This window comes from Oncorhynchus mykiss, chromosome 7, assembly GCF_057628025.1.
Source record: "Oncorhynchus mykiss isolate SJ-2025 chromosome 7, ASM5762802v1, whole genome shotgun sequence".
Lineage (NCBI taxonomy): Eukaryota > Metazoa > Chordata > Actinopteri > Salmoniformes > Salmonidae > Oncorhynchus > Oncorhynchus mykiss.
Genome location: NC_143028.1, coordinates 25,867,982 through 25,893,729, shown reverse-complemented (window position 1 = coordinate 25,893,729; position 25,748 = coordinate 25,867,982). Strand labels below are relative to the sequence as shown.

The following is a 25,748-nucleotide window of genomic DNA, read 5'->3' as shown; positions in this document are numbered from 1 at the left end:
AAGCTAGTTTTCGGTTTTCCCTTCCCCACTCCCAGACAGTCCTAGCGATATTATTGTTTGAGAATGTTTTCAATTCAAATGGCAAAAAAATTAACAATCACAGTAAGGTACTTCATTGTTGATACTGAGATAAAAATGGCTACATTGGACCTTTAATAGGGCGTTGGGCCACCACCAACCGTCAGAATGCCTTAACATTGATTCTACAAGTGTCTGTGAGTTGGTGTTTTGTTTTAAGGTGGTCAAAAAGGCTGTCTCAGGCGCTGCTCAAGAATCTCCCATAAGTGTTCAATTTAGTTGAGATCTGGTGACTGTGACACACACACACACACACACACACACTTACACACTTACAGTGAGCTCCAAAAGTATTGGGACCGTGTAACATTTTGTTTTTTACTCTGTACTCCAGCACTTTGGATTTGAAATTATACAATGACAATGAGTTTAAAGTGCAGACTGTCAGCTTTAATTTGAGGGTATTTTCATCGATATCAGGAGAACCGTTTGGAAATTACAGCACTTTTTGTACATAGTCCCCAATTTTAGGGGACCAAAAGTGTTGGGACAAATTCACTTATGTGTATTAAAGTAGTAAAAAGTTAAGTACTTGGTCTGATATTCACATCACGCAATGACTACATCAAGCTTCTGACTCTATAAATTTGTTGGTTGTGTTTCAGATTATTTTGTGCTCAATAAAAGTTTATGGTAAATAATGTATTGTGTTATTTTAGAGTAACTTTTATTGGAAATATGGATAGAATATGTTTCTAAACACTTCTACATTAATATGGATGCTACCATGATTACGGATAATCCTAATTGAATCGTGAATAATGATGACTGAGAAAGTTACAGATGCACGTGTCACTGACCCAATACTTTCAGAACTCACTATATATTAAACCCCCTATGGTCCTTTGAGACCCCTCTTTCAAAGTAACTGGTATCTCTTCCCAAATTATGGAATAGCCATGGGAGCCAAAGTAATAGGCAGCTGGGCATTTTTCTACATGACCCTAAGCATGATGGGATGTTAATTGTTTAATTAACTAAGGAATCACACCTGTAATCTCACCTGTTTTCAATATACTTTGTGGCCCTCATTTACATTTAATAAAGTGTTTCCTTTATTTTGGCAGTTACCTGTAGGTTGTAATCTCATTGATCAACTGCTCACCCAAATATTACCCAATTGTCCACGTTGAAATTGCATGGTGTGCCTAGTGGGTAATCATCCCAAGAAAAGGAACTTACAAAATGTATGTTTATCATGCTTTTCCCCCCTCCTCGCAGATATTTTGAGGTTATATTTTGAGGTTCATAACCAAGATGTCTCTGAAGGTTCACACCAGCAATGACACCAACAAGAATGACCCCAAGTCCATCAACTCACACGTGTTCATCGGTAACCTCAACACAGCCGTGGTGAAGAAGTCGGATGTGGAGAGTATTTTCTTGAAATATGGCTGCGTGCTGGGCTGCTCTGTGCACAAGGGCTACGCCTTTGTCCAGTATGCCAGCGAGAGGCATGCCCGTGGGTCTGTTATAGGGGAGAATGGACGAGTGATGGCGGGACAGACTCTGGGTGAGTCCTATTTGGGTTCTTCTGTCGTTCATCTCAATAGTGAATACTAGGGCTATGTTTTTGTTTCAGCTGTAGCAAGTGTTACCATTACATTTCAGTGTAATGATGATGATAATGTCATGATAATAACCGATCAGCATATGTCAACAGACACTGTCGAGGGATAATTAATAAAATAGTTGACCCTAAAATCAAAGTTCGTCAGAAGTTTTCAGACCTTAAAAGGGATCTGAAGTCGATTAGAACATATTTCACGGCATCTGTTATTTAGAAATCTGCAGGTCTTAATTGCACATGAATGGGAAAGATTGGCACCATCTAACATACACAACAAATGCCGTGGAACTCAGCTTTTGACATACAGTACATACAGTACCAGTCAAACGTTTGGACACACCTAATCATTCAAGGGTTTTCCTTTATTTTTTTGTAGAATAATAGTGAAGACATCAAAACTATGAAATAACACATGGAATCATGTAACCAAAATATTTAGATTTGTCAAACAAATCTTCAAAGTATCCACTGCCTTTGACAGCTTTGCACACTCTTGGTATTCTCTCAACCAGCTTCATGAGGAATGCTTTTCCAACAGTCTTGAAAGAGTTCCCACACATCCCAAACCATCTCAATTGTGTTGGGGTCGGATGATTGTGGAAGGCAGGTCATCTGATGCAGCACTTAATCACTCTCCTTTGTCAAATAGCCCTTACACAGCATGGAGGTGTGTTTTGGGTCATTGTCCTATTGAAAAACAAATGATAGTCTCACTAAGCACAAACCAGATGGGATGGCGTATCGCTGCAGAATGCTGTGGTAGCCATGCTGGTTAAGTGAGCCGACAGTGTCACCTGCAAAGCACCATCACACCACCTCCTCCATGCTTCACGGTGGGAACCACACATGCGGAGATCAATCAAGTAACCACTCTTGACATTATGATACAGTATGTACCCCATGTAGAATGCAGCAGCCATGACTAAACGGGTTGGCCCTGTTTTATTTTGGTCTTGCATAATGTGCCTCCAGTGGTGTAAAAATAAGTTAAAGTACTACTTAAGTTGTTTTTTGGGGGGTATCTGTACTTTACTATTTATATTTTTGAAAACGTTTACTTCACTACATTCCTAAAAAAAATATATATACTTTTTACTCCATACATTTTCCATTACACACAAAAGTACTCATTACATTTTGACAGGACAAGGGAAATTATCTAATTCACACGCTTATCAAGAGAACATTCCTGGTCATACCTACTGCATCTGATCTGGTGAACTCCCTAAACACATGCTTTGTTTTTAATGATTTCTGAATGTTGGACAATGCCCCAGGCCATCCTTTTTTTTTTTAAATAATACCATTTGGTTTGCTTTATATTAGGAATTTTAAATGATTTACACTTTTACTTTTGATACATAAGTATATTTTAGAAATTACATTTACGTTTGATACTTAAGTATATTTAAAACCAAATACTTTTAGACTTTTACTGAAGTATTATTTTACTGGGTGACTTTCACTTTTAATTGAGTCATTTTCTATTAAGGTATCTTTTACTTTTACTCAAGTATGAAAATTGGGTACTTTTCCACCACTGTGTGCCTCTGGGAGAGAGCAGAGAGACCTGTTGGGCTTTTGGTATGAGCAGTGTGTATCTGAACCACTCTTACAGCACTCTCCGTATTCCTTATCAGCCCTTTGAAGAGTGGTGCTTGTTATCAAAGCATTAATCTCAATGAAACTCAGATGTTAACCTCCTTCCAACTCGTATTCATAACAACGCTGGCCGCACTGCACTGAGCATCATTCAACACTGGTCGTCTGGTACAGCTTCATCCCCCATTACACAGAGCCCCAACTGGACTCTGTCAGTGTCAGGGAACTAGAGCCCTAAAAGCATTTTCCTATATGGGTGATTCTACAGAAGTGTGCAAATTGCAGTCCCACTCTCAAAACACACTCCAAACATAGGACATTTATTTACATAATGATATGTTCTAATTCAATCCAAGGCAATAACAAACATATTGTTAAATTAATATAGTACACAGTCATTGTTTATACACCTATTTCTGTTGAGGTGGCTGTCCTAAACCCTGACTCCTAAACTTTGTTTGAAAATAAAGCAATTAATGATTTTTGTATTTTTTACCAATATTATTTCAAGAGAAAATATTTTTCTATTATTACATCGAAATATACTAATCTAATTAGTAGTTGTTTATTTTCAAACATCGTACTCAAAAGAATGCTGTACCATCTTTTGATGTACACCACGGAAACACACACTAAACGACTGTAGAATGGGCCTCCCGAGTGGCGCAGCGGTCTAAGTCAGCATCACTATAGACTAGGGTTCGATCCTGGCCAGGACAGGTAATCACAGCCAACCGGGAGTCCCATAGGGCGTCGCGCAAGGGGAGAGTTTGGGGGGTTTTACTTGGCTCATCGTGCTCTAGCGACTCCTTGTGGCAGGCCGGGTGCCTGCAGGCTGACTTCGGTCGTCAGTTAAATGGTGTTTCCTCTGACACATTTGACCGGCTGGCTCCGGGATAAGCGAGCAGGTGTTAAGAAGCGTGATTTGGCGGGTCATGTTTCAGAGGGCACATGACTTCACCTTCACTTCTCCCGAGCCCATTGGGGAGTTGCACTGATGAGACAAGATTGTAATATCATGTAAAAGGGTGAGAAAAAAAATTATTACAAACAATAGACTGTAGAATGAATGTGCCTTAAGACACACCCCTACAAATATCACCAGGTGATGGATTGCACCCCTCTCCAGCATTGCAGCATGGTGTGTAGAAAGTTGGTAAATCTTCATGTATTTTTAAGAAGTGTCACTACGAAACTCCTAATATGTAAAGTACGCTTTTGGGACTAAAATATGTTTTGCTGGGGTGTACATCTGGCCAAATGAAAAAGAGCCAGCCATATGTTAGTTCTGGGGATTCTTTAAAGTCCAAACAGAAACGATCACAACCAAAACAATTGACACAAATATATATGAGGTCTCATCTTTGTTTCTGGCTATCATGGCGTCTGTTACAGGACAGGCTGCGACATTTTAAAGTTGCAAGCTTTACCAACTGAGCTACAAAGGAGCACCATGTGGGTAGTAGACAAGTGCACACTTCAGGAAAAAGTGTAGTATTGAGATGCATAGCCAGCAGGGGGGCTCCAAGCCTCCAAGATTCCAAACATTTACATCCATTTGTCCACTACATAGAGATCTATAATGTGCTATACTGTAATGTACTTTTACTGTACTGTGCTCAAGTTTACTCTACTTGAGTTTTATACAATTGAAGAAACGGCCCATGGCCTCTTGATCAAGTGGTCTTAGTCTTGAGACCACTCAAGACCACAAATTCAGTCTTTAACTTGTCATGGTCTCAACCACAGAGTTAGAGAGATCATCATTATGGCGTCTGCCTCAACGGCGCTGCCCGTGGTCAGTTTTCTTATTTTGTTGTGTTTGATTAATGCATACATCTTATTTTGGTGATTTAATTCCACCTGCAGTACTGGAGTCATGAACCAATTCTTGTCATTAATTTATTGTGGCCACTAGATGGGGGGTGTTTTAGTAATTTACAAACCGTAGCATCCAATTTGAAGACAATGCTCTGATCATTGGCTGATTACTCCCAACCCATAGGAATCTTGACCCAGCTGACTACTTTAGAATGGTGGAAGCCTTCATTGGCAATGTCCAGGCTAAAATGGGTTACAAAGAGGTTGAGTCCTCTATCCATCTCTATGGTCTCATCTCACTGGGTCGGGATCTTGGGGCCAATGTCCTTGTATAAATATTGGTCTTGGCACCTGGATATTACCTTAGTATTTGGTTTACAAACCATAGGCAACCCAATTTTGAAGAAGACAATGACTGATCATTGGCTGATCACTCACAACCCATAGGAATCCCCACCCAGTAAAATACTTTTAAATCTGGAAATCCTCAATGGCAATGTGTATACTAGGAAAAAAAGAGTCCTCCATTTATTTCTGATTGACACTTGACAATGAAACACGTGTTATTTTGCCAAAATATAGGTAATGTCCCTTTCAGTCGTTGAATAATTCCTCTCGGCTGAATTAAGGGTGCGACTTGCATAGGCAAGAACTTCTTCTGTTCCAAGTCCTGTTTGTTGAGCCAAGACTGCTCCAAGTCCTGTTTGACTTGCATCCGTGTACACAATGAAATGAGCATTCAAGTTAGGATGTCCAAGCACTGGAGGAGTAATTAGACTGTTTTTGAGTGCTTCAAATGCACCTTGGCATGCAGGGGTCCATTGGAATTTCACACCTTTCTTCTTAAGGTGGTTGAGGGGTTCGGCTACCTTTGAAAAGTCAGGCACAAACCTGTGGTACCATCCAGCCATACCCAGAAACCGCTGAACAGCCTTGAGGGATGTGGGAATTGGGAATTCCTGCACGGCTGCAACTTTGGCTGGATCTGCATGGATACCTTCAGCATTAACCACATGACCAAGGAACTTGAGTTCTGGCAGACAGAAACGACACTTCTTCAAGTTCAAGGTCAAACCTGCAGCCTTTAGTCTGTCGAAGACGGACTGAATGTCTTGCAGATGATCCGCAACAGAGGAGGAGTAGATTATGATGTCATCCAGATAAACAAGACAATTTCTAACCCTCAGATCTCCCAGGACAGTCTCCATCAACCTTTGGAAGGTTGCTGGAGCATTCTTCAAACCAAAAGGCATGACTTTGAAGGAGTACAAACCAGCAGGGGTGACAAAGGCAGTCTTGTCCTGACTAGCGTGATCCATTGACACCTGCCAATAGCCACTGTTCAGATCCAGATTACTAAAGATGGATGCTCCTGCCAGAGATTCCAGTATGTCATTTATGTTTGGTAGAGGGTAGGCATCACTTTCTGTTATGGCATTCGGCTTCCTGTAGTCCACACAGAATCGATATCCACCATCTTTCTTAGGAATCAGGACAACCGGAGAAGCCCATCTGGAAAAAGAAGGTTCCACAATTCCATTCTCCAACATGCTTTTGAGCTGTTCATTGAGAATTGCCAGTTTGGCGGGGGACAGCCTGTAGGGACGCTGCTTAATGGGGACCTCATGCCGGGTATAGATTTTGTGTTTGAAGACGGTTGTACGGCCGAGTGTAAGAGTACAGACCTCACTGTTCACGTCCAACATCTGGGATAGCTGCCACCTTTCATCATCCGACAGACATGCCTGTTGCACCGCTTGTTTGATGTAGAAATCAGCATCAGGTTTGCTTTTGCTCTCGGATAGAAGGGGGGGGTACGGCGGTAATCAGGGTGATAGGTTCTCAGACTTCACTGGTGGAACATGTTTTTGTCATTGTCTCTTTATATTTTCTCTGTCTCTGACTTGACCTTGTTCGGACTCTGCATAATGTAGCAGGCTCCAACCTGAAATCAGTGCATTACCAGGTTGAAATGGATGAGGCTGAGAATAGTCAGAGTGCAGCCGATAGGAGGGTTCGGACATCGAGATGGTCAGTCCACTGAATAACAGGAAGTCTAGGCCAAGGACTACAGCAAATGCAAGGCTTGAATCTGCAAGACTTGCCACAGGAAGGTTAATAGTCTCACCATGCAGTTTTATTATTATACTAATCCAGCCCAAGGGAGTGGTAGGTTCTCCATTGGCCAAGTACAATGGTCCCTCCTCCCATGTTCGTAGCTCCTCATGAGGTAATGCCATGTTCTGCCACAGGGCCTCTTGCATCAGGGTGTAAGATTGTGTCGATTATGGCCTTCCCTCTCCAGTTCCTAACAGTCAGAGGAACCAATAGTTGTTGCGGAATAGGAATAAGACCGCTAGCTGTGCTGTCTAAAGGCTTCATGGTGGGCATTAAGGCTGACCCAATTGTATGCAAGCCACCACGCCTGTCTAGACTTTCAGTCTTCGGTCATTTCTGACCTTTTCCTGAATCCTGACGCTGGACATAGAGCGGGCAAGAATCTGGAGGATGTTGGACTTTACACCTCCAACACATAACTGGACTATTGTCCTGGATCTTGGGTACAAATATCTGAGACGGTTTAGCCTCAGGAGAGTTATGGGTGTACTGGGATGAGTGAACAGGGTTTTTAGTTTGGAGGTGGTGCTTCCAGTCCTTCTCCAACTGAGTCCCAAGACGCACCAGATCATCCACGTTCTGCACACGTTCTCGAAGTTGACTAGCAAGGCGGGGAACCATGTTCTTAAGAAGGAGTTTGACCATCTCCTGCTCAGTAATGTCAGCCTTCCATCTCCTACATAGAACTCAATAGGAGAAGGCAAAGTCCCGTATTGGCTCTGCTTCACCCTGGACTCTGTTACGAACACGTTCCGCCAGTTCATCCCCATAGTCCTCTGAGATGAAGGCTAAGAGGAATATTTTTTGAAACTCCTCCCAGGTTGACACATGTTCACGGGCTATCTCCCACCAGTCTCTTGCTGTACCATGGAGAACACTGCGGAGGGTGGCAAGAACCTCCAAGTCAGTAAGGGGCCGGATAGAAAGAAAATCATTACACTTAGATAAGAAAAACAGTGGATCAACATCATCTTCTGGACTGCCAAAAGTGGGGAAAAGTAGTTTAATAGGGAGGGAGCGCTCTAGAGGAGGCATGACAGTGGCAGCGGGAGTTCTGTTGTTTAACAGTATCTTCAGAGGGGTTTTTGTAGTGCTACCTGTTCCTATTCCATTACTGGCCAAGCCAGTGGCAGAGGTAAAACCTGAGGGAGGTGCAGAAGATTTGTCCAGAAGGGAAAAGCACTGCATTACCTCCTGGTGCAGCCCTTCCAGTTGAAGGTCTATGGCCTTCTGTGCTTTTTCCATCTCATTAACAGTGTCCTTTTGAGTCTGTTCAATCAAAAATCGTAGTTCCCCTGTGAGAGAGTTCTTCATGTCCTCCATAATTTCCTTCAGATAAGAACACACTCCCTTCACCACAGAGGCTGACTCCTCTGCTCTCTGTTTTTGTTCCTCCTCAAGAAAGATTATGACTTGATGATGGTTAGTTTCAATTTGTGTTTTGAACCGGTGCAGTTTGCCTTGAATATCCTGCTTCAGGGAATCTTGTAAATATTTCTGTCTCTGAACAATTTGTTGTTGGTTTTCCTCCATTTGACAGGGAAGGTAATCCAACCTCCGCTGCACATCTGTCTGATGAGCCTCCACACATTCACTGAGTTTGCGAATGGCATTCTCCTGCATTGTCAAACTATGATTGGTGTGTGTCCATTGATGTTCCAGTTGTCCAGTGATCACAGAGACACCTCTCCCAGTCTCTCTGGACAGGGTAACCGGAAGGGTTTGAGGGGAGGGTAATGGTGGAGATGTTATAGGTGAGCCAGAAACCTGGGGATTAGGTTCAGTGCTATCCAACTCCATTAGTTCATCGAGTCCTTCCACAATGAAAGAATCCCGAACATGATTACCATCAGGTGTGTCCACATTGACACAGTATGGGGTTCCAACAAAAGACATGATTCAACCTTGTGTGGATGGTGTCATGGGTGTTTCTCTTCAAGTCCCTGTTCGGGTGCCAATTCTGTAGCGGTATTTATTAGAGAGGGGTAAAGAAAGATTTTGTTCGGGCGCCAGGCAGGTATTAACCATGCCGAAAGGAAAAGAGTAGAATAGAGAGAGTACCACTACCAGACCCACACACATCAGCAGAAGAGACTGCCTAGAGGGTAGCCGGTTTACCAGATAGCCAGTGGAGAGAAAAAAGAATACACACCATATAAAACCCACATCACAGCACAGGGGTAACCCAAACAAGAATACCTCATACAATAATACTAATACTAATAATGGCAGAGCAATTCAACAGCAACTTCATACAAGAACGAACCCAGTCATCAACATAGGATTTGCAATAATCTGTATTATTTTCTAGTGGATGAGTGCAGAGGGTATGAATGTGGGGGGTGTTCATCGACACAACAAAGGCCTTAAAAATGTCCACAGTCTTCTCGGCCACATGTCATTAGTACACCTCAATACAGTTCACATAACAATACACAACTTGCAAGCAACCTCCCTTTTAACTAAAATGTCCAAATACTTCTGGCAGGGCAATAATAGTCCAGCTCTAATGAACTTCAATGGGAAGTGCATTGGAAAATAGAGAGTCTGTTGCAGGGTAAAGCACTGGAACGATAGAGGGAAGAGAAAAAGAGAAAGAGAACAAGAGAGATCTTAGCTGTGGTCTTCAGGTGTGCAGGTGTACTGTCTGACTGTCCGATGGTTTGTTGGTTTGTATGTTAAAGCTTCGCAACAATGTTGCTACTAATCCATGCGATCCATAACGGGCGTGGTCCCAAACGAAAACAACCACGACCTAGAGCGATTACACAGATGATTGAGTTAAATACTCTATAAACTACACACGCTGAAAACAAACAAAACTTCTGCAACACAGCACACACAAACTGTCGCGCCACCAAAGAGCTCCTCCCCAAAGAGCTGAATGAGCTCTCTTCATTTCCTCCTTCCTTACTGCTCATGCGCTCTTAAAGTGGCAGTGCACGGTGAAGGCTCCGTGCAGATTTCGCCACAATGTGATCATTTTAACATCTAACAACGTAATTCAATAAACAAGCTTCAGATTCATACAATCAACGTTGAACATTTTACAGAGAACAATAGAGATTATATTACTTCATTAATTTTAAAAGTTTTAAAACGCAGTTTAGAAATCTTCAGGGGTCCTGTGTGGCTCAGTTAGGAGAGCATGGTGTTTGCAATGCCAGGGTTGTGGGTTCAATTCCCATGAGGGACCACTGAGAGGAATGTATGCACACACAAGTTGCTCTGGATAAAAGCATCTGCTAAATGACTGAAAATGTAAAACATATACACTTACTGACGTGCTGTTTATGAGTAGGCACACACCTACTCATAAACACATGCTCATACATAAACACACACACCTTTATTTAAACAGGGGGAAAAAATACACACAGCTCTTTCACGTCAAGTTAATAGGCTTTCAGTGTGGAGCGATGCCCTAGCGTACTCCTCACTGCCTCAGCCCTAAGCCCCCACAGTGGGCGTGCCCAGAGAACACAAACAAGAGGCCTGGTGCTCAAACTGGAGGTGACAGTGTCCATAGGCTCCAGTGACAGCTAAGACTTAGAGCACTGATGCTAGCGTTAGCTACAGTGCCTTCAGAAAGTATTCATATCCTTGACTTATTCCACATTTTGTTGTTACAGCCTGAATTTAAAATGTATTAAGTATATTTTGTTTCTCACGCATGATCTACACACAATCCCCCAAAATGACAAAGTGAACACATTTAAAAAAATGTTTGCACATTTATTGAAAATGAAATTCAGAAATGGCTCATTTACATGAATAAGTATTAACATATGTATACATGTTAATGACCTTTAAACAACGATTACAGCTGTGAGTCTTTCTGGGTAAGTCTCTCTAAGAGCTTTGCATACCGGGATTGAACATTGTTTACACATTATTATGAAAAATATTATTCAAGCTCTGTCAAGTTGGTTGTTGATCATTGCTAGATAGCCAAATCTTGCCATAGATGTTTAAGACCATTTTAATTCAAATGTCATCTTGGTAAGCAACTCCAGTGTATTTTTGGCTTTGTGTTTTAGGTTATTGTCCTGCTGAATTTGTCTCCCAGTGGTGGAAAGCAGACTGAACCAGGTTTTCCCCTAGGATTTTGCCTGTGTTTAGCTCTATTCCATTTTTTAAAATCCAAATAACCTCTGTAGTCCTTGCCGATGACAAGCATATCCATAACATGATGCAGCCACAAACATGCTTCAAAATATGAACAGTGGTACTACAGTAGGTGATGTGTTGGATTTGAAATAGGAAGAGTGGTACTAGGTGATGTGTTGGCTTTGCCCCGAACATAACACTTTGTATTCAGGACGTAAAGTTACATTCTTTGCAACCTTTTTGGCAGTTTTACTTTAGTGTCTTATTGCAAACAGGATATATAATTTTTTCTATTTTGATTCTCTACAGGCTTCCTTTTTTCACTGTCATTTGGTTAGTATTGTGAGTACTACAATGTTGTTGATCCATCCCATTAAACTGTTTTAAAGTCACAATTGGTCTCATGGTGAAATCCCTGAGCAGTTTCCTTCCTCTCCGGCAACTGAGTTAGGAGAGATGCCTGTACAGTGCATTTGGAAAGTATTCAGACCCCTTGACTTTTTCCACATTTTGTTATGTTACAGCCTTATTCTAAAATTGATTCAATTATATTCTTTCCTCATCAATCTACACACAATACCCAATACTGCAAAAACAGGTTTTTAGAAATGTTTGCAAATGTATTTATATATAAAAACAGATACCTTATTTACATAAGTATTCAGATCCTTTGCTATGAGACTCAAAATTGAGCTCAGGTGCATCCTGTTTCCATTGATCATCCTTGAGATGTTTCTACAAGTTGATTGGAGTCCACCTGTTATAAATTCAATTGATTGGACATGATTTGGAAAGGCACATCTCTCTATATAAGGTCCCACAGTTGACAGCACATGTCAGAGCAAAAACCAAGCAATGAGGTTGAAGGAAATGTGGGAAAGGGCACCAAAACAGATCTGGGGAAGGGCACCAAAACATTTCTGCAGGATTGAAGGTCCCCAAGAACACAGTGGCCTCCATCATTCTTAAATGGAAGAAGGTTGGAACCACCAAGACTCTTCCTAGAGCTGACCGGTCGGCCAAACTGAGCAATCAGGGGAGAAGGGCCTTGGTTAGGGAGGTGACCAAGAACCCGACGGTCACTCTGACAGAGCTCCACTGTTCCTCTGTAGAGATGGGAGAACCTTCCAGAAGGACAACTATCTTTGCAGCACTCCACCAATCAGGCCTTTATGGTGGAGTGGCCAGACAAAAGCCGCTCCTCAGTAAAATACATAAGACAACCTGCTCGGAGTTTGCCAAAAGTGACCTAAAGACTCTCAGACCATGTGAATCAAGATTCTCTGGTCTGATGAAACCAAGATTGAACTCTTTGGCCTGAATGCCAAGCGACATGTCTTGAGGAAACCTGGCAGCATCCCAACGGTGAAACATGGTGGTGGCAGCATCATACTCTGGGGATGTTTTTCAGCAGCAGGGACTGGGAGACTAATCAGGATTGAGGAAAAGATGAACGGAGCGAAGTACACAGAGATCCTTGATGAAAACCTGTTCCAGAGCGCTCTGGACCTCAGATTGTGATAAAGGTTCACCTTCCGACAGGACAACGACCCTAAGCACACAGTCTAGACAAAGCAGGAGCGGCTTCGGGACAGGTCTCTGAATGTCCTTGAGTGGCCCAGCCAGAACCCAGACTAGAACCCGATCCAACATCTCTGCAGAGACCTAAAAATGGCTGTGCAGCAACGCTCCCCATCCAACTGTAACAGTGTAGCTTCCGTCCTTCTCCTCGCCACAACCTGGGCTCAAACCAGGGACCCTCTGCATACATCAACAACTACCTCCCACGAAGCATCGTTACCTATCGCTCCACCAAGGAACAACTACTTCAAGGTCTCCGAGCGAGTGACGTCACCGATTGAAACACTATTAGCGCGCACCCCGCTAACTAGCTAGCAATTTCACATCGGTTACACAACCTTATAGAGCTTGAGAGGATCTGCAGAGGATAATGGGAGAAATTCCCCAAATACAGGTGTGCCAAGCTTGTAGCGTCATATCAAAGAAGACTCGAGGCTGTAATCGCTGCCAAAGTGCTTCTTCAAAGTACTGAGTAAAGAGTCTGAATATTTATGTAAATGTAATATTTCAGTCTTTTTATAAATGCGCTAATATTTCTTAACCTGTTTTTGCTTTGTCATGATGGGGTATTTATTCCCTTTTTAGAATAAGGCTGTAACGTCACAAAATTCAAGAGGTCTGAATACTTTCCGAACACACTATATTTGAAGTGACTGGGGGTACGGATACACCATCCAAAGTGTAATTAATAACTTCACTGTGCTCAAAGGGATAGTTAATTTTTACCCATCTACCAGTAGGTGCCCTTTGTGAGGCATTGGAAAACCTCCCTTGTGGTTGAATCTGTGTGTGAACTTCATTGCTTGACTGACAGATAATTGTATATGTTGGGAACAGAGGTGAGGTAGTCATTAAAAAATCACGTTAAAACACTATTGCACACAGAGTCCATGCAACTCATGTGGCTTGTTAAGCATATGTTTACTCCTGAACTTATTTAGGCTTGCCATAACAAAGGGGTTGAATACTTTTTCACTTAAAGACATTTCAGCTTTTCATTTTTAATTAATTTGTAAAAATGTTTCTACATATGTCTACAAACATAATTCCACTTTGACATTATGGGGTATTATGTGTGAGCCAGTGACACATCTAAATGTAACGTATTTTAAATTCAGGCTGTAACATGACAAAATGTGGAAAAAGAGAATACTTTCAGAAGGCAGAGGGGCAGAGAAAGGCGTATCATGGTTTCACACCTCCCTCTGGTGGAGATGGTAGGTCTGCACAAACATTAGGGTTGTTGTCAGGCTTTCATTTTGCCCTGTTGTGGCTTGGTACTGGACAGATCTAGAATCAGCCTCCCCTCCCCCATGGGCTCCCTTTTGTGTTATGGCTAGGTTCAATGCAGCGATCAAAGGGTGTGGTCCAGATATTCTTGTTATGTGGTGTGTTTCCATTGGGCCCTTTATGTTGATTCACCTTTACCTGACCCCCGAATGTCAGACATAATACTGCAGCAGTAACACCTGTAACAGAAACCTCATATCCTTCTCATATTGTCTATGTTTGATGTAATATTAAAGTTCACCCAAATTACAAAATGACATATTGGTTTCTGTAAGCAGTCTATGGACAAGGTATGACAGCAATCAATGCTTTGAGTTTGTTTATCTGACAACTGTCTCCAAAAGCTAATATCAGGGCTTGTATTGGATTTGTTCCACAAATGCTAAAAAATAAGCATTTGGAGATCGTGTCCAGGTAAACAAAACCACTGCTTTGTCTTATGTTGTCCATAGACTGCATACAGTGTAAGGAAACCCATATTTACTAACTAAAAATGGGTTTCTAAATATGGGTTTCCTTGCCCTGTCTGAATATTTACGTAATTGTAATATTTCAGTCTTTTTTATAAATGTGCTAAAATTAGTTAACCTGTTTCTGCTTTGTCATGATGGGGTATTTAATAACGTTTTAGAATAGGGCTGTAACGTCACAAAATTCAAGAGGTCTGAATACTTTCCAAATGCACTGTATATTTTAAGTGAAGTAGGCGTTAGATTATTGAGAGATTGATTTTTAAAAAAGCATCTCTCTCTATTTCTCTGTAACACCCCCTTTCTCCACTCCTCCTCAGACATCAACAAGGCGGGGGAGCCCAAGCCCAACAGACCCAGAGGGCAAGGTTGATATAGATGAAACTTGTGACACTTTCCCCTTTTTAGTCAATTTCTCTCAATTTCTCTGTAACATTCTTTGTTCTTCCTCAGACATCAACATGGCAGGGGAGCCCAAGCCCAACAGACCCAGAGGGCAAGGTTGATATAGATGAAACTTGTGACACTTTCCCCTTTTTAGTCAATTTCTCTCAATTTCTCTGTAACATTCTTTGTTCTACCTCAGACATCAACATGGCGGGGGAGCCCAAGCCCAACAGACCCAGAGGGCAAGGTTGATATAGATGAAACTTGTGACACTTTCCCCTTTTTAGTCAATTTCTCTAAATTTCTCTGTAACATTCTTTGTTCAACCTCAGACATCAACATGGCGGAGGAGCCCAAGCCCAACAGACCCAGAGGACGGAAGAGGTTTGCCGCTGGTCTCTACAGGTACATAGGAGGACCCTTTTTGGTTCCAGGTAAAAACTCTTTTTGGTTCCATGTAGAACTATTTTGGGTTCCATGTAGAACCCTCTGTAGAAAGTGTTCTACACAAACCCAAAACGGAACCAACAAGTGTTCTTCAAAGGGATCTCAAATTTGGACAGTTGAAGAACCCTTTTGGGTTCTAGATTGCACCTTTTTTCTGAGTGTACTCTATAAGGTGTAAAGCGTAAATCATGTGCACAGACTCAGAGCCGCAATAGTCCGGCATTCTGTTGTGACATAGCTATGTGGCTCTGTATACCTCCCCACAATTCCCAACCAATGCAGCTCTATTCATTTGAATGTGTTGACAGTTGAAGAAATTGCTTGAGCTGCACTGAGAATTTGAAAAGTATGAAAGCCAACGGTTCAATATTCTAGAACACTGCTGTACGTATGAATACACATTTGGACTATTAAGGCTTCATGGAACGGAGGGGGCAGGAATAAGTGGTCAATCTCAAGTCTCAATAGTTGCTGATAATTCCTTTACTCATTTCCTATCCTTCTTCTACACCGATCAGATAGAACTTGATAGTGGGATTTTTGCTGTACTGCTTTGACCTGTCTTTTTTTCTGAGGTCAGTGCACATGAGGGAGAGGAATTTGGGAACTGAGGAGACTATTGATGCTCAATGTCATTCCAGAACATTATAATGTTGTGTAGATATTTTTTGGTTTCTTTCAGTGGCTGTGACTTTGATAATGACTACTACAGAGATGAATTCTATGACAGGTGAGTGGATTACGCCTGTAAATACACTTTCGGTGTAACTCTACATTGCACATCATCCAGCAATGAGAAAGAGAGAATGATTTTGCAATGGCAAACATTCACAGTAAAGTAAATAAAGAGATCATATTCTTTCATCAGTGACATTAATCGTTTTGCAATCTCCAAAAAAATCAGTCAGTGATGGCATTATAATGCAGTCATACAGACACAATTAATTTATTTTGTGAGGGTGCAAACCATTAATGTCATTGATCAAAGACTATAAACTATATATTTACTTTCATGGGACTTTTTTTCTGAGCAGTGGAAGATGTTGTTGCCTTTTATTCTCAACTCATCATTACTGAAAGATGTCAAAACTTGTTCCCATAAGTAACGCTCACCCAGCTGTTAAGTCAAGCTTTTGTTTCACAACATGGCCTGTGCCGAGCAAACTTTGGCAGTGTCCGCCTCCTCTCTTGGCCGTTCCCATTTCAGTGGCTATAGAAGCCCCGCTGGTGCTCTCCGCTGGATGCCTGTGTTTGCAGATGTCTGAACATAATATCCAGATGAGGAACACATTTCAGCCATCCAGAGGAGTTTATTTATACCCTCTCTGTGATGTCCAAATCTGAGTTACGGCTGTCAGAGGCTGCCTTTGACTGGGATCAATATATTACAGAGAGATACACCCAATAATTTAATCGCCCTTCTGCTTTCAAGTGATCTTCAAAACCCCTAGTCTTCATGGAGCCGCTGACGCAACCAACGAACTTGCTCTCTGTCTGGACGGCAGATATCGCTTTGAAGCCGAGGCAATAGCCTCAGCCTCTTACTTTATTTCATTCACAACACACCAGAGAAAGCAGAATAGTTTCCTCTAAATCCTTTTCAGAGGTAGGTTTATTTTTCTACTGAACAATGGACACACATACCCCTTAAAGGCAATATAATTATCTCAAACTCCATAAGATGTATTCAACACCCACAGTCCATGATACTGTAGATACAATATGGTGTACTGTAGATGGTGTACAACTTCTGTGTGTAAGAAGGTAGTGCTTTACCTCAGTTGGCCCTTTCAATGTTTCAGGCATGTCAATACCTTTTTAACACCCTCGAGTCGATTGGTGCACTGGTGCATCAATCTAGGTAACATAATAAAAAATCCCCATCCAAATCCGTCAGTTCAAGCTAGAGATATTTTTTTGCATTGAATGCGTCTCAATCCACCTTATCCGCCAATGTTGCACTTCCGCATCTATGGTGAAAGATGGCAGAGCTATAGCGGTGTTTGTCATACCATGTGACATCCCGAAAATCAGTCTTTCTCGTGAAAACGCCTGTAGCGTCCGAACAGTTTGACCTAAAAAACTATTATGGAAAGGGGAGACTCTCACGAACACCATGGTGGTCTCCGTTTTGCATTACGAACTTCACAAGTGTCAGGGGACTTGTCTGAAGTCAGTACCGTCAATGTGCCAACTTCTGTTTGTAGCATCCAAACCATTTGAGCTAAACTAATGTGATCCCAATGTGGAAAAGGAAGTTTCTCAAAACACAAAGGTGTTCTCTGTTTGGCTTTATGACCATCACAAGTGTCACGGAGCCCATCTGAAGGTAACCGGCACCAGTTTAAAAAATGAATGGAAGTATGAAGGTAGTTTTGTGCCTAGGGATTAAATACATGCAAGGGATTAAATACATGCAAAAAAATCTAGATTTATATTTCCCGAGCTTTCTTATATCTCGTAGATATAGGACAAACACTTCAAAACCTTGTTTTTCATTTCTTGACTGTCTTTTTTGCCATTTATGAATGTGTTATTCAATGTGTTTCTCTGGTCTGTAGTAAAGGCCAAATTCAATATTTGATCAAATATTTTTTGGATACCTAAAAGGAATTCTAAATCTATAGTATAACCATCTAAAAACAATTCAATGTCAATTTAGAACCCCCAAAAACGGCTTAATTAAAAAAATAAATAAAGGACTATTACCTCTGTACTGTCATAACTCAATACAGAAATGTACATTATCAATATCCATCCACCAAAGGCTGTGTACCCTCTCTCTTTCCCTCTGTAGGCTGTTTGAGTACAGGGGCAGAGTGTCGCCAGTGCCTCGCATAGTGCCAGTTAAGTGGCCTCACATGGCCATGCCCCTGGTGCGTCAGGTCAACTATTTGCCCGCCAAGCTGTTGGCACGCACATCACTCCTCCCTAGCAGCATCAAGCAGAAGTGTAAGTTCCTGCAGGCGCTTTATATCAACAATTTACCCAATAAGATGTCTTTAAGCAAAGTTCTGAACTAAAATGGCTCGGTTGAACTTGAACGAATCCATAGCAATCTCTTTTCATCTAAAATGTTATATTTGCTTTTAAACAGTAAATTCTAAGATGAATGAATATCATTTGTTGGGATGAGTACATGTTATTGTTTCGAGCAATCGCGCTTTGCAGTGTTGTTACCATACACAGCAGTCTTCTCTTGATTCGGTTCCATGCTGCAATAAATGTCTGGGTGGATCTCAAACTTAAATGACTCTTCTTTGCTGACCCCCTTCTCTCTCTTTATATCTCTATTCTGGTGTTGTCTGTTACGGTGAGCTCAACGAGCTACAGGCAATCCAATCAGAGCTGACTCAGTTCAAGTTCAACATTGATGCGCTGCTCGGCCGAGTGGAACAGATCACAGAAGACAAACACTTTGCCGCGGGGTGAGTTCCATCTCCATCAGGCCACAAGAAAAATACAACTCTACAGACTACAACTTTACAAAGAGCACTCTTTATCAGGGTGGAGTCAACAAAAGGTAAAACAATTATGTGAAAACACCTTTACAGGAAGATACAGAAAGTAGGGTAGAGAACTCAATTGAACCCCCAACACTGTGAAAAATGGCAGGTCCTTGCAGCCAAATAGAACTTGAAGTGTGAGTTGAGTTTAACAGTTTAATACAGCTTAATCAACCCCCAAAAACAAAAAGGGCCAAGATAGGCCCAATATAAACTCTTACAGAAGCAGCCAAGAAAATCAGACTGAGTCAATAACCTTAATTAGTGTAATATTAATTCATTTGAGTTATTATTACAAGGCTGCCTCTGGTATGCAGATTGTATAGTTTCCCACTCTCCCTTGATGGCCACTGTCCAGTAGGTGGCAGAATGACACAATCAGCCATTGATTATCTCCTTGCTGTGACCAAAGAAGAACATCTATTTTCTCTCTCCTGTCACAGACTACTTTATTGCACCAACAGCCCCCGCATTATTTTTCATATAATGTGAGACACCTTTATAAGCACCTTTTCTAAATAAATTGACCCTCCACAGATCATATTCTGTTAACAGTGAGTAAAGGTGCGAGTCAGCGAGGTCCTGGTCTGCATCCCAAATGGCACCATATAAGGCACTACCTTTGACCAGAGCCCATTGGAAATAGGGTGCCATTTGGGACGAAGATCTGTTTGTTATATGAACTGTCATTCGCACTGGGTTTATGGTCCTGTAGGCTGTGCCAGCTGTACTCCTCTCTTTCTCTCTCAAACACACACACACACACAGGTCATAAATTCAGTGCTCCTCTGTCTCTGACCAGGCGTGGCCTCTAACCAGAGATTTAGGATCAGTATTCCCTTCCTAAATTGTTAAGCCAAACCGTATCGATGTGAAACACAACTAACCTTGGATCAGTTGTTTCGGGGTTTACTTCAGAGCAGCTCTAAGTCCTAACTAATCATATGTATGTTTGTCAGTTATTAATCTGCTGTGTGTACCACACTTTTGGTTTTCAAGTAGACTTGTCAATGATGTCTGGACAAATAGTACCTAGTTAAAGTGTTCCATTGAGAGCAGATGCAATACCTCAAGCTTTTTTGGGACCCATTAAATCACATTGCGAAACAGTGGAGAAAATATACCAGAAACAGATTTTTGTTCACTTAACTCACTGGTTTCATGACTTTAGCACATGAAATGTTTAATGTACAACCTACAAAAGTAGCCCCAGAGGTTAAGGCGCATGTGTCAAGTGAGAAGGTTCTGGGTTTTCTAGAATGGCTTTACTTTCTCAGGGTACTAATTCAAATACACATATCATTGTCTCACTACGGGATTTGCTCAGCATATCACTGACGGCTCGAAGAACCAATCGCACATCATCTGTTGGAGGCAGACCAGTTGAGTGAGCGAATGAGGTGAGCCCCTCGCCTACTTATAAGGCACCACTACCCCCTCCTCTGGTCATTCTCACCTCTTCCTTGTGGAAGAGATCACTACTCTCCTGAAGGTCTCCTCAACAAAACTAAATGGCTGTCTTCCTACTGAACTGTTCTCAAGGGACCTGTGAGGTTAACATTGCCAAATGTAGGACCTCTGCTCCTGTCGATAGTGTTGCTAATCACACGAGCATTCCTACCTGCACATACAGTTGCATAAGAAAGGCTAGATAACTAAGAAACGAGTTGCCTACCTGCCCAGACAGTAGTATGGCAAGTTCCATTCTCTCGTTTAGTTCAACCTACGTTCATGCGTTTGATTTGACTGACCAGTTTAGCCTCACGGCATTACGGTCGTGGGAGACTTTAAACCGAAGTCGAACAACGCACCCTTCGCCTAGCACTGTGCTAGCTAAAACTTACCCTAGCCTAACGAGGTACTTGCTAACTAGCTAATGCCTACACTAGCCTCACAGCTATAGCATTCATACACTGTGCTCACTTCAGCTATCCAAACCGCTCGCGGTTGAGGCTGGTTGGACGTGCTGCTATGGTAGAGAAAATAACATTAAATTCTCTGGCAACAGCTCTAAAGGATATTCCTGCAGTCAGCATGCCAATTGCACGCTCCCTCGAAACTTGAGACATCTGTGGCATTGTATTGTGCGACAACTGCACATTTTAGTGGCCTTTTATTGTCCCTAGCACAAGGTGCCCCTGTGTAATGATTGTGCTGTTTAATCAGCTTCTTGATATGCCACACCTGGATTATGGATTATCTCGGCAAAGGAGAAATGCTCACTAACAGGGATGTAAACAAATTTGTGCACAAGATTTGAGAAGCTTTTTGTGCGTATAGAATTCTGGCATCTTTTATTTCAGCTCATGAAACCAACACTTTACATGTTACATTTATATTTCTGTTCAGTATATATCACTCTTTGTCCCCTTGAAACTAGGGGCACAGGGCCATGTTAATTCGATAAAAATGGCTCTCTGACGCCACCAGAGGGTGCCACCACACTACCTCAGGTGAGCGCAAATCACCAGTTCTTTCTCATAGCAGAGAATTAACACGCTTTCACAGTTACTGCCTAAGTGCTGTCTACTATTACAAGGGGATACAAACTTCAGTTTGCTATGAAATCCCCCATTTTCTACTGGGTTGTATTATCAATAGCCAACGACCACTCGCCAAAAGTCGCCGCCATGCGGCAGAAGTGTAACATGCGTAAAACAGAAGGCTAACACAGCATGCACACAGCTTTTAGTAAACTTTATGTGTTCTGGTGGAAGTCCATTCATTTCAATGGAATTCAATCTGCGACTCATCTGCTGTACTATTATTCAGACCCCTTGACTTTTTCCACATTTTACTACGTTACATTTACATTTTTGTAAATGTATTCAAAAAATAAACATACCATATTTACATAAGTACATTCAGATCCTTTGCTATGAGACTCGAAATTGAGCTAAGGTGCATCCTGTTTCCATTGATCGTCCCTGACGTTTCGACAACTGGATTTGAGTCCACTTGTGGTAAATTCAATTGATTGGACATGATTTGGAAAGGAACACACCTGTATATAAGGTCCCACAGTTGACAGTGCATGTCAGAGCAAAAACCAAGCCATGAGGTTGAAGGAATTGTCCGAGACAGGATTGTGTCGAGGGGGGAAGGGTACCAAAAAATGTCTGCTCCATTTTTTATATTATTATTATTATGATATATTATATATATTTTTTTACCTTTTATTTAACAAGGCAAGTCAGTTAAGAAAAAAAATATTATTTACGATGATGGCCTACCCTGGCCAAATCTGGACAACGCTGGGCCAATTGAGTGCCGCCCTGTGGGACTCCCAATCAAGGCCGGATGTGATACAGCCTGGATCTGAACCAGGGACTGTGGGGACCAGGGACCAGGGACTGCCTCTTGCACTGAGATGCAGTGCCTTAGACTGCTGCGCCACTCGGGACCCCATTCAAGTTCCCCAAGTTCCCCATTCTTAAATGGAAGTAGTGTGGAACCACCAAGACTCTTCCTAGAGCTGGCCACCCAGCCAAACTGAGTCACTCGGGGGAGAAGGGTCTTGGTCAGGGAGGTGACCAAGAACCCGATGGTCACTCTGACAGAGCTCCAGAGTTCCTCTGTGGAGATGGGAGAACCTTCCTGAAGGACAACTATCTCTGCAGCTCTCAACCAATCAGGCCTTTATGATAGAGTGGCCAGACGAAAGCCACTCCTCAGTAAAAAGGCACATGACAGCCAGCTAGGAGTTTACCAAAAGGCACCTAAAGACTCTCAGACCATGAGAAACAAGATTCTCTGGTCTGATGAAACCAAGATAAAACTCTTTGGCCTGAATGCCAAGCATCACGTCTGGAGGAAACCTGGCAGCATCCCTACGATTAAGTATTGTGGTGGCAGCATCATGCTGTGGGGATGTTTTTCAGCGGCAGGGACTGGGAGACTAGTTAGGTTTGAGGGAAAGATGAACGGAGCAAAGTACAGAGAGATCCTTGATGAAAACCTGCTCCAGAGCACTCAGGACCTCCAACTGGGGCAAAGGTTCACCTTCCAACAGGACAACGACCCTAAGCACACAGCCAAGACAACACAGGAGTGGCTTTGGGACAAGTTTCTGAATGTCCTTGAGTGGCCCAGCCAGAGTCCGGACTTGATCCCGATCTAACATCTCTGGAGAGACCTGAAAATAGCTGTGCAGCAACGCTCCCCATCCAACCTGACAGAGCTTGAGAGTATCTGTAGAGAAGAATGGGAGAAACTCCCCAACAACACGTGTGCCAAGCTTGTGTCATACCGAAGACGATTCAAGGCAGTAATTGCTGGCAAGGGTGCTTCAACAAAGTACTGAGTAAAGGGTATGAATACTTATGTAGGTGTGATATTTCAGTTTTGTTGGGGGGGGGGGGGGGGTTGCATAAAAAAAAAAGCAACCTACTCGGGTGAAAAAATAAGACATCAAAAAAATTACCACAACTGATTTTAAAGACTTACAATAACACTACTATGAAAGGACATTTAGATTACACTGTAGGGCATTGCTTTCCAACCCTCTCCTTGGGTACCACCAGACATTTAACATATTTGTTGAAGCACTGAACTGACAATTAGTCAAGGAAGGGCTTGGTGATAGTTGACTAATTGAATCAGGTGTGCCAGTTTACGGATGCAAAAAATGTGACATTCCTGGTGGTCCCTGAGAGGGTTTGGAAGCACTGCTGTAGGCTATATTACCTGTCATTGAAGTGTTATTACACTTCACGACTCAGGTGAAAGACAAATATGTATAAGAGAGACTGGGTATGAATTCCTACACCATTTCCAAAAAATCACACACAATTTATTCATCACCTGTTATGGCTGCATCCATTATGTTGTAGCCCCATGTATACAGTGTTTTAATTTGAGAATAAACAGAGTGACAGTTTCACTAGTATATTTTCCAGTTTTTGTACGTCCCTGGTTAGTAGGAAACAATGAAAAAATGCAGTGGAACTGGCTTCAAGGTCCAGAGATGAGTTTGATGGATCTAGATCATGGAAATTAAATCAGACAAAATCATCCATTTAAAAGTTTAATAGAGTAGAGAATCTAAATGCATAAATATACACAATAGCATTGGGAGTGTGTTGTTTCAGAGATGTAGAGCCAGGTAAACAAAGATCCTGTAAACAAAGATTCTCAGAGAAAAAGTAAGTGTGTGTGTTTCCTTCCAGGTTTCACCAGCTAAGGCCAAGTCTAACAACCTGTTAACTAGGACAGACAAAAAGAGAAACACAGAGGGAGGCAGAGAACACCCTGGCCCTGAAATAGTGACTTGGCAGTTTAAAGTGACTGAAAAAAAAAATAATTGCATATCCGATTGGAATCTGTTCTTTTCCTGCAGTCAGAACAGCCAAAAAGTACATGGAATCGGATATTACCACCTTTGTAGGTGGTTTTAAATAAGTTACAAACCTGATTCCTGGGAATGCGACTTGTCTCTGAACGGTCAAATCTGATTTATATGCACTCAAGTGTTTTTTTATACTTTTATTTGGCATGTGTTGTTGCTTGCTAGCTACTCTGTTGACAGTTTGACAAGAACATGACGTGGCAGCTAACTACCCCACATGACCAAAAGTATGTGGACAGCTGCTCATCAAACAACTAATTCCAAAATAATGGGCATTAATATGGAGTTGGTCCCCCTTTGCTGCTATAACAGTCTCCACTCTTCTGGGAAGGCTTTCCACTAGATGTTGGAACATTGCTGTGGGGACTTGCTTCCATTCAGCCACAAAATAATTAGTGAGGTCAGGCACTGATTTTGGCCGATTAGGCCTGGTTCGCTGTCGGCATTCCAATTCATTCCAAAGGTTTTCGATTGGGTTGAAATCAGGGCTCTTTGCACTGCAGTCAAGTTCTTCCACACCGATCTTGACAAACCATTTCTGTAAGGACCCCCCTTGGTGCACAGGGGCATTGTCATGCTGAAACAGGAAAGGGCCTTCCCCAAACTGTCGCCACTCCAGCCGACACATTGCGCATGGTGATCTTAGGCTTGTGTGCGGCTGCTCAACCATGGAAACCCATTTCATTAAGCTCCCAACGAACAGTTATTGTGCTGACGTTGCTTCCAGAGGCAGTTTGGAACTCTGTAGTGAGTGTTGCAACCAAGGACAGACGATTTGTACACGCTTACATGCTTCAGCAATCGGCGGTCCCGTTCTGTGAGCTTGTGTATCCTACCACTTCACGACTGAGCCATTGTTGCTCCTAGACGTTTCCACTTCACAATAACAGCAGTTACAGTTAACCGGGGCAGCTCTAGCAGGGCAGAAATTTGTCAAACTGACTTGTTGGAAAGGTGGCGCCCAATGACGGTGCCACGTTGAATGTCACTGAGCTCTTCAGTAAGGCCATTCTACTGCCAATGTTTGTCTATGAAGATTGCATGTCTATATACCCTATGAACTTGTGGACGATTTGACAGGTGTAAGCAATATGATAATAGGTTCACCTTGTCCCCCTAGATGGAAGTTCCACCATAATCCTTATACCAATTATATCATATCAGATCTCCACCCGTGTATAGTGTGTAGGGCAGGATTCTTAATGTTTTGAAAAACCTTTTTGCCCTCAGTACAGCCTCAATTTTGTCGGGCATGGACTCTACAAGGTTTTGAGTGTTCTACAGAGATGCTGGCCCATGTTGACTCCAATGCTTCCCGCAGTTGTGTCAAATTGGTTTGATGTCCTTTGGGTGGTGAACCATTCTTTATACACACAGAAACCCAGCAGCATTGAAGTTCTTGACAAAAAACAGTGCTCCTT

At 42.2% G+C, this 25,748-nt stretch overlaps 1 protein-coding gene across 1 annotated transcript; it reads left to right on the top strand.

The window, feature by feature from the left end:
- Positions 1-1,329: 1,329 nt before the first annotated feature.
- On the top strand, positions 1,330-19,195 carry LOC110528941 (RNA-binding protein Raly-like). The gene is made up of 6 exons (XM_090240578.1): positions 1,330-1,591; positions 15,094-15,141; positions 15,360-15,432; positions 16,157-16,204; positions 18,272-18,440; positions 18,793-19,195. The coding sequence occupies exons 1-6, from the start codon at positions 1,336-1,338 to the stop codon at positions 18,904-18,906; spliced, it is 708 nt and encodes a 235-aa protein (XP_090096704.1). The 5' UTR covers positions 1,330-1,335; the 3' UTR covers positions 18,907-19,195.
- The last annotated feature ends 6,553 nt before the right edge of the window (positions 19,196-25,748 follow it).